We start from the raw sequence: 13,688 nt of genomic DNA on the forward strand, positions 1-13,688 counted from the left end.
ATTTTCGCTTAAAGAGTTTTTAAAAGTGAATGTTCATTCCGCGAGCGTAGCACGTAAGGTATTTCATAAAGTACGATATTGTAAAAATTTGCGCAAGAATTTGATTAATATATAAGTTACGCGGAAATACTGAACTTCACTGTGGCTGGAAACTTTTGGCAGCCAATATACAAGGTGACTCTGAAAATCATGGTGGTCGAGTGGTGATTATTAGAAATAAGTCGAAGAAAAGGAGTAACATTTTTTCGTTTAAAGCTTCCTTTGAATTAATTATTATTAATGAAATGAAGGAATAATTAATAAAGAAATAGTTGCTAAAATTATTGTTAAAACGTGGAGTAATAGATGGATCGTTGTCAAACATGGACAATGTCACGATAATAAAATGACTCGTACAAACTAGGGATCTCATCCTTATTTACGAAATTATTCTAATTAAATGCAGAATAAAGTAGTGTAATAATACAAACATCAGCAGAAACACAAGTTCTTTTTATTATTATTATTTAATTTGTACTTTACAATTTGTCTAGCTGAATATTTAGTAAATTTTTCTAATTTAATTGCTAAATAGGACGTGGATGGCTATCCCAGCAGGATATCATCTTCGAGTTTGTCTATTTTATTTCTTTAGTGAGGTCAGTGGGGTGTTTTCTTTTTAATCTTCTTTCTATAAGAGTCGAATACAAGTTTCATAATTCGAAACTTCCAGTTAATACGCGGCTATCTGATGGATTTTCAAGCTCATTTTTTTTTTTTTTTTTTGTCGAAAACGAACCTTTGAATGAAAAAAGATTCTTTTTTTCTACTTATTCTTACAATCATTTTCCTGCCGGTTGTATCACAAATTTCGGGACACCCTGTATATAGACGTTTGCTTTACAAGGTAAAAGATATACAGAAGCGACGTATGTTATATTCAAGAAAACTATTTGAAGACTCTGTGCAGTTTCTGCGCGTTGAACTTTTTGCAAAGCCTGTGATGGCAAAGCTAGGATAGCTCGTTGCTAATTAGCTAATTCTATTAGTAACTCGTGTCAGGTACCCGGAAATGCACTTAAAATGACGCAATCCGCAGCCATGGGTTACAGTAAATTTTCTAATTTGGGATGTTTTGATGGTCGTTGAACGATAAAGCAAGACAAGAATTCCAAAGGCAACTAGCAAAGAAAAGATACCAAAGCAAAACTAACGAGCTAATTTGTTTGCCAAACTTTCAATAAAACTTTCAATAGACTTACAGTATCGCAATATAACAATACGTGTCGTAACAATGCACAGACGTGGTAATATCGACTTGTATTACGAAAAGAAGAAAACTCTCATAATAATTCATATGGAACACGTACATACATGTATAAGAGATACATACATATACTCTTTATGCAAATTGTTTATTAATACACAGATATCCCGAGTGCTAAAGTGTTACGTATTATTAATTAAACGCTTCAACAAATCATTCCGTGACGCCTGCTAAAGGAGAAAAAAATGCTCTCCTTTTATTCAAATGGAAAATTTTTTTTCTTTTTTTTTATTTGCTAGAATTTTTACAATCAATTGTCATTGAGAATAATAAGTAAATTATTAAATGGAAAATGAAAGATATTTATTTCTCGTTCGACTAATTCTTATTAAACCGAACAAAGAGACTGGGACAACAAGTTAAAGAAACATCTGATTTTACAGAAAGAATTTGTATTTTTATGTATCATTATGTATTTTTCTGATAATTTGCAAGTTACTCTTACGTGTACTTTTATTCTTCTCCTCTCTCGAGCTTCTAAATGTCTCGAAGTACAACATCTCCGCGCTTCTTCAACAGAAGAAGCTTCAGTTCTTCGTCTCGGGGTGTAACACCATCATCTTCCCTACTTTTTTCGCTTGATGACAGCCGGAAGTGATCTCCGATCGGTTTCGTTTTCCTTTCCATCCATGGACGAGTCTTGTGATCTAGGAATCGTGAAAAACAGGAACTACGGTGTCGGGATTCGAACTTGGGTGTGGGATGACGTTTGTAGCTGACTACGTGAAGCACAACGTGATTATCGTTCTATCGAACTTAATATCTTGTCCTTCTACCTATGTAGAATAAAAATTTGCTATTATTCATATTTATTATCCAATTTGATAAGAGCTGTCCGAATAACAAAAATCGACTACCTTCCATTTTGAGGAACCGAGAGAGTCTGGTTTTTCGTGGCCTTAGCATACTTTGTCCCAGGAGAAGCTGCCGTTAAAAGATTTAGCGTCCTAAATCACTTAGTTTAATTAAAAAAGAACGATATTATGATATTGCTTTCTGGGGGACAGTCCACGAGATTTTGTTTAAGCCGCTCAAGTAGCCGCCGCACAGCAGATTAAGTAACAGCGATGCTGTTAACAAGTGTTTCAAAACGAGAGATATCAACATCAAGTAGAATAACGTAGCAAATAAACATCTTAGAGAGAAGGCAAACTTGTTTACTTCGCTTCGTTTTACAATGAAACAAATATACGTAATGCGATCGTAATTATTTATCTCGAAAATTGTACGCAAGAACTGAAGACGTTCGTTCCATTGTCCTCTTTGTTTTCTCCTCCAGCAGGCAATACAACGAGATTTATGTATGTAGATATCAGAGTGACTGCTTAAGAAAATTGCTGCCGTGCAGCAAAAGCTTAAATGTAAACACAACGTTTAAGCACGTGGTTTTGGTGCTATCAGTCAAAAAAGTCTGCTCGCTAGAATTGAGAAGTTGGCAAACGAGGTGCCACTCTCTGAAAAGCGGCGAACTGTTCCATCGGCCTTAACGACGTTTGTTTTTCTCTCAATTAATGTTCATTATCCAAGATTAATCGACTGGAAGATGACCCAAGAGAAAACGCGATTATACATACTTCAACGATCCCTATTTTTTGCACTTGCATCGTAGCCTGGTACGTTTAAACTTTCGCTTGTAATTCGTTTTTGTCTCAACAAAGTATAAACTTGGAAATATCTGCAAACGAGCGGTGCTTGTAATTAAAATAAATATTCCGAACGGTACAAAATTTGATAAAGCTTGATAATAAAATTTGATAAAATTTTGAAGAAACACGCTTTACGAATAAAGGATACAATCTTATGTATTGGGAAAAACATAATATGTACACAGGATAAAATTATGTTTTATTTAAAACTACCTGTTACTTTTGGTATTTATTTATTTATGTCCGAAATTAACAAACTTACTTGCATACTCTCTAATTGTAACAATAGATCTTTGTTTAATGAAATTTCTTTGTTTTATTTTATTGTCCTTTCTGTCACTCTCAAAATTATTGCTCTCTGATTTCTTGTTTAACGAGATTTATTATTATTCCATCATATTATACTTCTCGGTAGAATTTGATGTATTTTCCTGTATTCTTAACTATTATTGGATAGTTAATTTTTTATGCGTATTCTTTAAGAATAAATTTTAGGTTAACAGAGAAGCACGTTATTCCCCTAAATAGTCATTTTCGTAAATCTACCATTTTCGGAATTATTGTCCTGGCTTTAAATGCTTCCCACCAAATTGACCAAACGAAAAACATCGATTGAAATACGCTATTTACCATACAATAACAGACACATATATATATACGTAATAACGTAAATCCTTAGGATAAATCAGACGATCGTTTCTGGAAAATTGAATTTATTTTGGGCATAATTAAATTAAATACAATAACAGTTAATAACAAATCTACTACAAATTTTACCTGGAAAATGGAGAATCGATTTTCCAAGTCCTGAATTACCGTTCTTCTCTCGTGATCTATTTTATTCAGCAAATGACTGGCGGTAAAACAAAAGAAAAGTAAAAAGTGTCGATTGCCGGGCAGTTTGAATTCCATAGAATTTACATATATACATATATTTAAAACATTTATAAAATAACATGAGATCGTTACTTCTAATAAATTTTGCAAATAAACGCGCATATTTTCACGAATTATATTCGAAGCAGCAATTCAGTCAATTTATGCGAATTATCTACCTGTTTCAGGAGTATGATACAATACGATTCCGCGTGACGCTTGAAGACGAAGTGCCAACAGGGCAACAACCGAACATCGTAGGCGTAGATGCATACGTAATTGTGCTGGACGAAAATGACAATCCTCCGCGTTTTCTCAACGTGCCATACGAGGCCGTGGCCGAGGAGGATCTCCCAGTTGGCTCGACAATCCTTCCAGGTATCAGAGTAATGGATCCTGACCTGTTGGGCGACACCATAGATCTAACCTGCGTTCCTCAGCCACAGGTGAGTCATTAATACTCGTTACACCGCTAATATCCCATGGGCACTTATCGCAGCCCGATTCGTTGATCAAATTTTCGTTTGTTTCCACTATATCTTCCTCGGCGAACTGAAACCTTGCTGTTTCCTTATTTTTATTTTTCCTATCCTTATTTTTTGCGAGGAACTTTGCGGGAGGAATCAAATCGTTCCTCAACGTTTCATCAACTACGAAAATAAATATTGTGCCTTAAGTTAAGTTATGCTTTAAACTTTTTTTTAGCAGATTTTAACTCGTTTTCGTAGTACTTTCGTGATTCTTCGTGATTCTCTGTTTACATAATCCATTATTTTTTCCAAACAATGGTTTTACAGTTTTTACAATATTTTTTCAATAAGTCGTAGATGTGAGTAAGTCGGAAGCAAAATATAAATAAACAGTATTTATTCTGCTTAAAATTAACATGATTTTTACATACGTGGCGTGTTGGCAAATATCACGTTGTGTCGAGATAAACCCGCTACGATCGTTCCAGGGTTAACAGTGTCTTATGTTGTTAGAAAGTTTCTTAAGTTTGAAGAAAATAAACATCGTCTCTTGAACTTCGCTTCTTTGTACGAATCATGGAAATTATAGAAAAAGGTTTTATAAATATATTAGTATAAATCAGCATAATAATTTAAACGACTGTATGTACATATACAATATTTCCGTATATTTCTTTGGATATGTGTATGCAAATAGCCAATTTCCATAGCCAAACAAACCTCGAAGTTCTAAATATTTTTAATATCGTTGATTGCGTTTCAAATGATGATTTCGTGAAAAATTATGAATCATAAAATTGTCTTCGAGTATTACTATTTAGAAAATTTTCAAAACCATTACTGATGTATTGTAAATACTCAAATATACTCTATGAAATACCAGGCTCTGCTTTCTGTGAAAAATACGATTAAATAGGATGAAGTAAAACGATTTTAATCTTTAAAATTAAGGGTTAAACAGTGATTAACTAATTGATCAGCATTTGATAGTTAATAAAATTAATGATATTTCCGGTAGTCATTTTGAAAGCAATTAGGATTCAATTTCTTTTTAATTAGTGCGCATCTGGGATGCATGGCCTTTCATTAAGTTAATGAGCAGTGTGGTGGAAGTTACAGTTTCAAGAGATAGATAGGTAATTAACATTCGATATATCTTCCTTGTTGGCGATTCGATAAACATATTTATTATTAAATAAATGTCAATCCTTCCGTAAACGATAAAAGATTTTGTCAGTTCAATATATTTAAAAACATATCAATTTCTTAAACTATTATTAGTAAATTAAAACTGATCTCTTTAATTTTGAAAAAATTAAATACGAAGAAATACGTAACAGAAGCTATACAACTTCGATAATTTACTATTATTTTTTCCAATTTTACTTTTGTTCGTTAAAGTGTTATTTTTAACCTGAAAAAGGCAGTACTAATTTTTTTCTAGCTGTCACGTGTCCGCAATATATTTTTATTTTTTGTATTCAATAGTCGCGCAGAATTGGCTGTCTCCACTGCTTGAATCATCGACAAACTGAAAACTAAATTTGCATACATGGTTATTTCATTTTCCTCAACGAACCGTGTAAACCCATTGCAAACCATCTAAAACCAGAGAATTTGCCAGCTTGACTTTGCGAACGAACTTTGTATTTGACGAAACTTTTAAACATATTATCTGATATAAACTTAAATCTTCTGCGATAAATTATGATATCTGAAACATTTTTAAATTCACATTTACGGTTATGTGTTACTTATCCAAAGAAGATTTCTCGTTTGTGAGAACTTTCGAAAATTGAAATTGGTTTAAGAGAAATTTAAAACGATCAGAATATTCGTCGTATCATTTAAATGTGTAATACCTCTCTAATACTAATCTTCAAAATTCGGAGATATAGTTTTTTCAATTTTTGCAAATCCATTTGTTTGTTCGAGTTAATTTAGAGCTCTCCGATGATGGAAGGAACATGAGTTCTTCCAAATTTTTAATTCAAATTATTTATTAATAACAATTAAGAGAGGATTCTCCTGTAACAACGAAAGAAACAGGTGTTTTTTATGAATTTTTTCTAAACTAATTATTAGTTACACGGGACCAGATCTTTTTGGGATATAAATGTAGTCTTGAAATACAAATGTATTTCTTTTATTACAGTTCCACTTATTGTTTATCGTATATTACACAAGTCTTGTGATTATTTTTGACAATGTAGCTATTGTTGCTGTATAGTGTAGCTCTGTCACAGTCGTCCAAAACGCGAAAGCTGAGAAATTTTCTTAAAATGAAATAGTTTACGTTGGGATTGTATCCATTTTCGAGAGAAGAACATGCAAAATTGGAGAGTTCTAACGTTGAAGAGAAACATTTACTTTTTTCAATAAATAAATTGAGCTTACGTCGTTTAATAAAATAAATGATCAATAAAATAAATGGTGAAATAAAAATTGAAATATCGATCCTTGGAGAAATTTATAATAAATTTATAATAAATATAACAAATTTCAATAACAAGCTTCGTCCGAAATTGATTTATCAATTAGTTTTTCAATCATCGGACGCGCCAGTTTAAAAAGTTATTAAACGTGACACTTTAAAATGTTAATAAACGATGAGCGGAATTGAAATAACAAAAATAACATTCCTACTTAAATTCCTACAATAATTACCATAGTTACGTCGTAAAAAGATCTTGTCCCATGTAACTAGTAGTTGGCCTGAAAAAAATGTCTAAAAAAGATTAAGCACAATCATACACTGATTATATCGCGTTATAAAACAATGAAGAAAATTTCACTATATCCAGCACGTTTACTATACTAGCACATACTGCAGTATAAAGATCAAGTATCTATGTATTAGCTTACACATTGGCCCTAATACTCACCATAATTTTCCCGTTTTAACGTGAACGAATATTTTAAACGTCGTTACGTCATTATGCAGCTGGCGATACGAGCCACGCCAACATTGCGTTGCTTAAAAGCACCAATAAAGGCTAATAACTTTGCAATAAAGGCTAAAACAACTGAAACAGTTTAATAGAACTTCTTTACAGGGAAGTAAAAAATATTTCTGCACGAAGTAAAAAGGAATATCAGGGAATTTATCTTGCTAATAAAAAAAAGGTGAAAGATTTTGATTCGATGCTTTACGTCTTTACGTCTCTCGTTATCAATCAAACGCGTTAAACGTGTTATAAGAAGTTTTATATACCAAGTGAAAATTTCTTATTAAACTCGTCTGATATTTTCAATTTATATTTCTATCTCAATTTAAAAATACAGTGAGCGTTTGTGTGCTTTTCGAAAAAGGAATCAATGTAATCCTTCGTAATTACGCCAAAATACAGCAACGTGTAACCAATCTCAGTTACTGCTGACTTTTGGGAGAAAAATTGCACAGTTGTTGTTTGAACTAGAAATTATTAAAGAAGAGAAGCGGTTACTACGATTTTTAGACAGAAAATTTTGTTATATAAAATATAAATTATAATAAATACGAATATACAATTTAAAAATACAATAAGCGTTTGTGTGCTTTTCGAAAAAAGAGTCAATGTAATCCTTCGTGATTACGCCAAAATACAGCAACGTGTAACCAATCTCTGTTACTGCTGACTTTTGGGAGAAAAATTGCACAGTTGTTGTTTGAACTAGAAATTATTAAAGAAAAGAAATGATTACTACGATTTTTAAACACAACATTTTATTATATAAATTATAAAGTATAATAAATACGAATATAACAATACATAAAAAGGTATTTCTATCTCTTTGTTCGTTTTTATTTTTAAGCTTTTGTATCTTCATACATTTATGTTTTTATATTTATATTTTTATTCCTTTATACGTTTATGTTAATAAGCCGAAGAAATTCTCATTTTCCTTACTTTATTTCCAATATCCATACAAAGCCATTCAACACTTACTCACTATGGGGAACAGCAAATAATTCAAACATAGAAATTCTTCAGCGATCCCAATCAAAAACTCTAAGATCCGTAATAGATGCAGCTTGGTATGTTACCAACGAAACAATACATCGCGATCTTAAGATACCTACAGTTAAAGAAGAAATATCCAAATTCAGTAATAGATATAACATAAGAATTAACAACCATCAAAACCCACTAGTTACTCAAGTATAATACTTGACACACCGGTTCAGATCCGCAGACTAAAAAGATATTACCCTCTAGATCTAAACGTTAGATTCAGCTAGAAACAAACATACGATAATCATTTATTATTCACGTTATAGTACCACGCCAGAATAATTTACTTATAATTCTCAATAAGAATTGATTGTAAACTACTTCCAAATAAAAAAAAAACACTTATTCTGTTGCTATTCGTTGGCAGTTGCCTGTAACAGTCAGGGACCCAGCAGTTTTCCCTCTTTTTAACTTCTGTTCCAGCATGTTTGGTACGCGTTTCATAAAAGTTTATTGTGTTCTACGGTCGATGTGTAAAACCCGCGGAACCCCGTGCAGGTCCTCATTGGTCGTTCCGTATCTTCGAGCGCCGGTAACGTGCAGGTGGTGACTTGCAGCAGAAAAATTACCAATCGTATTAAACTCACCACCACCCTTACAAAATCGAAAATGCTTAGACAACCAATTTGCTTGTTTTACCTCCGCCAACGTCTCTTGTACGAGAGACTATACGAGCCTCATTTCTGATGAGTTTAGTCAGTGTGCGTTAGCCTTGAGACTTAACTCACTTTCAACTTCATGGTATCCCGCTGGGGATAGCCATTCACATGTTATTTAGCAATTAAGTTAGAAAAATTTACCAAATGCCCAGCTGGACAAATTGTAAAATACAAATTAAATAATAAAAAAAAAAGAACTTTCAACTTAGAAACATCTGACGCCAAACACGTTCAGTTTATACGCAGCCCATTTTAAATAAATCTCACAGTTCTTTATACTAGCAAGCGATTCTTGCCATACCTTTATTTTGCTGGTAAACTATCTTTGTCAGGCCTTTTATTTGGCTAATAATATTTGGCTAATATTTTTGGCTAATAATCTCTGTCAACCTATCATTCCGGTGACAATCTTTGCTATTGCATTCTTTCGAGCTCACAGTCTCGAACATTATGCGATCCTTCTCAACACAGAGTCTCGAACACGGCGTACAAAACACATTTTTGTAGAACGAATGAGTCAATCGTGTTAAACGTTTGATCTTCCAAACGTAAGATCAATTTTGGAAATTTTTCTAGAGAATAAGATAAAAGACAGAAAATAGTAGAAATTTTATAAAGAGTTTAAGTATGTTGGTTGATTTCTTGTATTTTGTAACATTATTTTGGTTATAATTTTGTTGTTGGACAAAATGAAATTGGGCTAATTAAAATTTGCAAAATTGGAAAGATTTGTCCCCACTTTTATCAGTTTAGAAACGTAGAAATTTTCTTATTTGATGGTCCTAAACAAACATCATCATCCCATGAAATAAGAAACTAAATCGCCGTTCGATTATTTAATTGTCTAACAATAATCGTAATGCTACATGTGTCTAGTTATTCGATGATTTAAATACGATATCTGTAATATGTACAGTACCGCAGAAGATTGCAATTTGTATTTCACTGACTAACAGAATCATTATGATAGCATCTTTTGTGACAAATCATAAACAGTACGCAAATTGAGTAACATAAATGGAATCAGCGATCGAAATAAACTGAATTTACGCGATATCAAGTTATTGTTTTTATACGGTGAGATATAGGTGAGATGGAAAATTGGATGTGCATTGCATAAGCTACTGAATATAAATACAACATCGTAAACACATATTTTCATAACAAAAGCATTCCACTCGTACACGCATGTTTTTATTTATATCAGACCTGTTTTCATCTGACAGGAATTAATATCTTGGCTGAATTTAATAAACACGAATACGAATTCCTGACGAAGTTCAAACTTCTTTTTTAGTAGGTAATTTCTAAAAAGTTTGGCATATTTCTCTACTCTTTTGATTGTATTATAATGTCCTATAATTTGTTACATATTATATTCGATCCTATCGAGATGATAAAGTGACACACGGTTCATATCGATGTCATTATCGTATTTTAATTGAAATAAAAATGTTTTACTAACTCCTCTAATTGTTACAAACTGGTGAAAAATTTACTTGTAGTTTTTCCAGTATGCATCAATTTTTTAAATCTATATGAATTTCGATTACGAAACTATTTGTGGTAATGAGGCCTACGATTAATGACACGCCAAACACTCAACAAAGTTTGTTCCTTCAAATTCTGTTACATTAATAACACACAACGTGCAGAAATAATATGTGCATGAAAAAAATTCAATAAGCTCCCTTTCTTGCAAAAGCTTTTTTCGATCGGATCATCCGATATCGGCTTCGAAAGCGCGTAAATGTTATTTCGCATTTTTCATTGAAAATAATAATGTTAATACGACACAACGTTATCGCAACCGTTTTATTTGTGTAACTTCGTACGTGCAAGCATGAAATTATTCATATGATTGAAATGCGATTAAACAAGTAATGAACATAACGCAGCAATATCAGCAACTGCAGCGATACATACAGGTTTCTAACGGAGCAAGTAACTTCGTTCCTTTGATAAATATTATCGGAATAATTTTGCACCGGTGTTAAAACAATTTTAATGGATTTATGGACATAAATGGATTATTATTTTAAACTTGAAGGCTGCGTTGTTAAAACTTTTACTTCTCCAGCTTTAGCATGCGATTATAAAATCATCTTGCTCAACTTTCGTTGATTAATTTTCAATGTTAAAGGTTAAAAATTTTCGAAGCGTACATTTACGTGAATGAGAGAAAGAGAGAGAGAGAACCTTCGTATAATATCCCTTGATAGTTTTTAATATTCTCTCTCCATTTCTCCAACAATTTAATTATCAACGATCACTTTTTTCCTTTTTATATCGATGTATATTTTAACATAACTCGTAAAGTTCTACGCTCGTTCTACATCCAAATTTTCACAACTCACGCTATCAACGACATACGCAGCTTTGAGCAGTGGCAATTAAAAATTGCGTAACTCCACTGCTTCTGACTTTCTGCCTCCGATCACAGCTATCTACTGCTTCATAGCGTGTCAAAGTGAACGCGTTTGGAAAAAGATTTGCTCCACTCGGCAATATTGAAAGCTATAGTGGAATTTTGATCATTTGATCTCATCGTGACACCGACCCCTGTTCTTCCGATAATCGACTTTTTCAGGTGATCCAACAATTTTATTTTTGTACGAAGATCGCTGAAGACAGATACGACGTTGTAAATTTTTGTCGATTCTGTGTTATTTTATGGACAAACTAAAAAGATTTAATACGACGTAATGGAAAATGAGAACGATCTGTTAAGGGAGTGTCCTGAATTAGAATGTTCTAAAACAGCGTCTTTTTGTGATTTTTTTAGTAGGGAAAGAAAGAAATAAAGTTATTGAATTTTGAGGTATGGTTTTGTATATATTTAACGAATACAAAAAAATCTTTTTTAAAGTAAAAAAGAAAATTACAACAGATTTCTAAGCCTATTTCATGGGCTGCAGTTTTCAATCGGCGTGAAAGATCCATCTTGTAATTCTTGACCGAAACGAAAAACCAAAAAAGGGTTAAATTATTATATATTTTTCTTCTCGATGAACTAAAAAAAAAAGGCAGAAAATAGTGCGAAATTAAAAATTTTGACGGGTTTAAAGAAAACATGTGTTTCATAAAAAGAAAAAATAAACTTTAAGGTGCTATAACAATTATTTAAATAAACTTTTTGATGAACTTTTTTAGTTCATCGAGAAGAAAAATATATAATAATTTAATCCTTTTTTGGTTTTTCGTTTCGGTCAAGAATTAAGAGGTGGATCTTTCACTTTCTTTCTTTTTTAAACTAACTACCAGATACATGGTATGAATTCTTATTGTGCATTTTCTTCTACAATACTCATAATTCATGAATGCGATTTTCCACGTGTTTAAGCATAATAGGAAATGCAATTTATGAAACATCAACTCAGAAAATTGTTTTAATGCCGAGTATGTTCCAATTTTGTCACGAACTGCACCGATATCAAACGTAATCTCAGATTGTACTGTAATCGATAAAAACATGGCAGAAACAGGGAAAAATGCAACTAATAGACAGGAAGAGGTCGAATTTATTGCGAAGACAACACGATAATCACTACGATTCGAAATAATAAAATAGAAAATTCATAACATTCTTTAAGGTGAGACTCTCGCGTAACAACAATAAAAGCAACTAATTTATATGAATTATTTTCAAATTAACTACTAGTTATATGGAAATTGGCCTTTTTGCGATGTAGATATAGTCCGGAAAAACAAATGTAATTTCTTTTACTTTAATTTTTCTTCTCGTTTATTATCTTTTTAAACTGCCACGTTTAATAACTTTGCAAACTGGCGTGCACGATGAAAACGACTGAAAAGTTGATTCATTTCGGGCAAAGCTTATTCGCTTTGCTGCAAATTTCTCCAGGGATCGAACTTCGAATTTCTATTCGATTGCTTATTTATAATATTTTTTCGAGCGATATAAACTCAATTTATCTGTGGAGAAAAAAGTACATCTTTCTTCTAAACGCTAAAACTTTCCAATTTTTCGTGTTCTTCTTTCGAAAACAAATTCAATCAAGAAAATTTCTTAACTTCTGCGTTTTGATGATTGTGACACGTGTTATACTATACGCCAATAAAAGTTACATTGTCAAGAACGTTAAAAAAATCGTACAAAATACAATAAACAACAAGAGGAACCGAAATAAAGAAATTACGTTTAGTAGGTTGGTCTAAAAAAAAAAATTCGTAAAATTCATTTGCTCTTATCGTTGTTACGCGAGAATCTCCCCTTGAGACATGCGATATTTCAATATTATAACGATTGATATATTTAAAAATTATTCAAGTACGCGGAAGCACATGCTTAGCTTGGAAATCAGATAAAGAAATAGGCAATTGAATATATATGGTGACATGAAATTGACAAATGGACTGAATTTTATCTGCGTCCTTGTGAAAAGTAGGTTTGATTTATCGCGTTCTCTTCCTGTCGTCTTTCTACGAAAACAGATCATCTACTTGGATCTAGTGAACAGATATTAATATTTGTCGACGTAATTACTTCAAGAAAAACTCTACGTCGCTTCTTTTGTATTCTCGTTACCTGGACACCTCTGTTACGAAGAAAATAGAATTTAGCGAAGCAAAAAATTAAAAAAAAAAAGAAAAGGAGAGGTAAATAATTATTGTGGCCTTGAATATGAATGTTGTTTTGGATTACAAGGTCTAGAGACAAAAGAGCTATAAGTAGATTTTTATTGCTGTTTCTTGTAACCTTCAACTAGAGTCAC

The 13,688-nt window shown here is 32.2% G+C and overlaps 1 protein-coding gene across 1 annotated transcript in view; it reads left to right on the top strand.

Moving 5' to 3' along the window:
* The window catches only part of LOC117242932 (cadherin-87A), a 539,676-nt gene that overhangs the window by 490,452 nt on the left and 35,536 nt on the right, over positions 1–13,688 (top strand). The window contains exon 6 of the mRNA XM_033509995.1: positions 4,017–4,274. Within this exon, the coding sequence (XP_033365886.1) occupies positions 4,017–4,274 (258 nt within the window). The remainder of the gene's footprint in view (positions 1–4,016; positions 4,275–13,688) is intronic.

This window comes from Bombus vosnesenskii, unplaced genomic scaffold (genome assembly GCF_011952255.1).
Source record: "Bombus vosnesenskii isolate JDL3184/JDL3185 unplaced genomic scaffold, Bvos_JDL3184-5_v1.1 scf7180000016281, whole genome shotgun sequence".
Lineage (NCBI taxonomy): Eukaryota > Metazoa > Arthropoda > Insecta > Hymenoptera > Apidae > Bombus > Bombus vosnesenskii.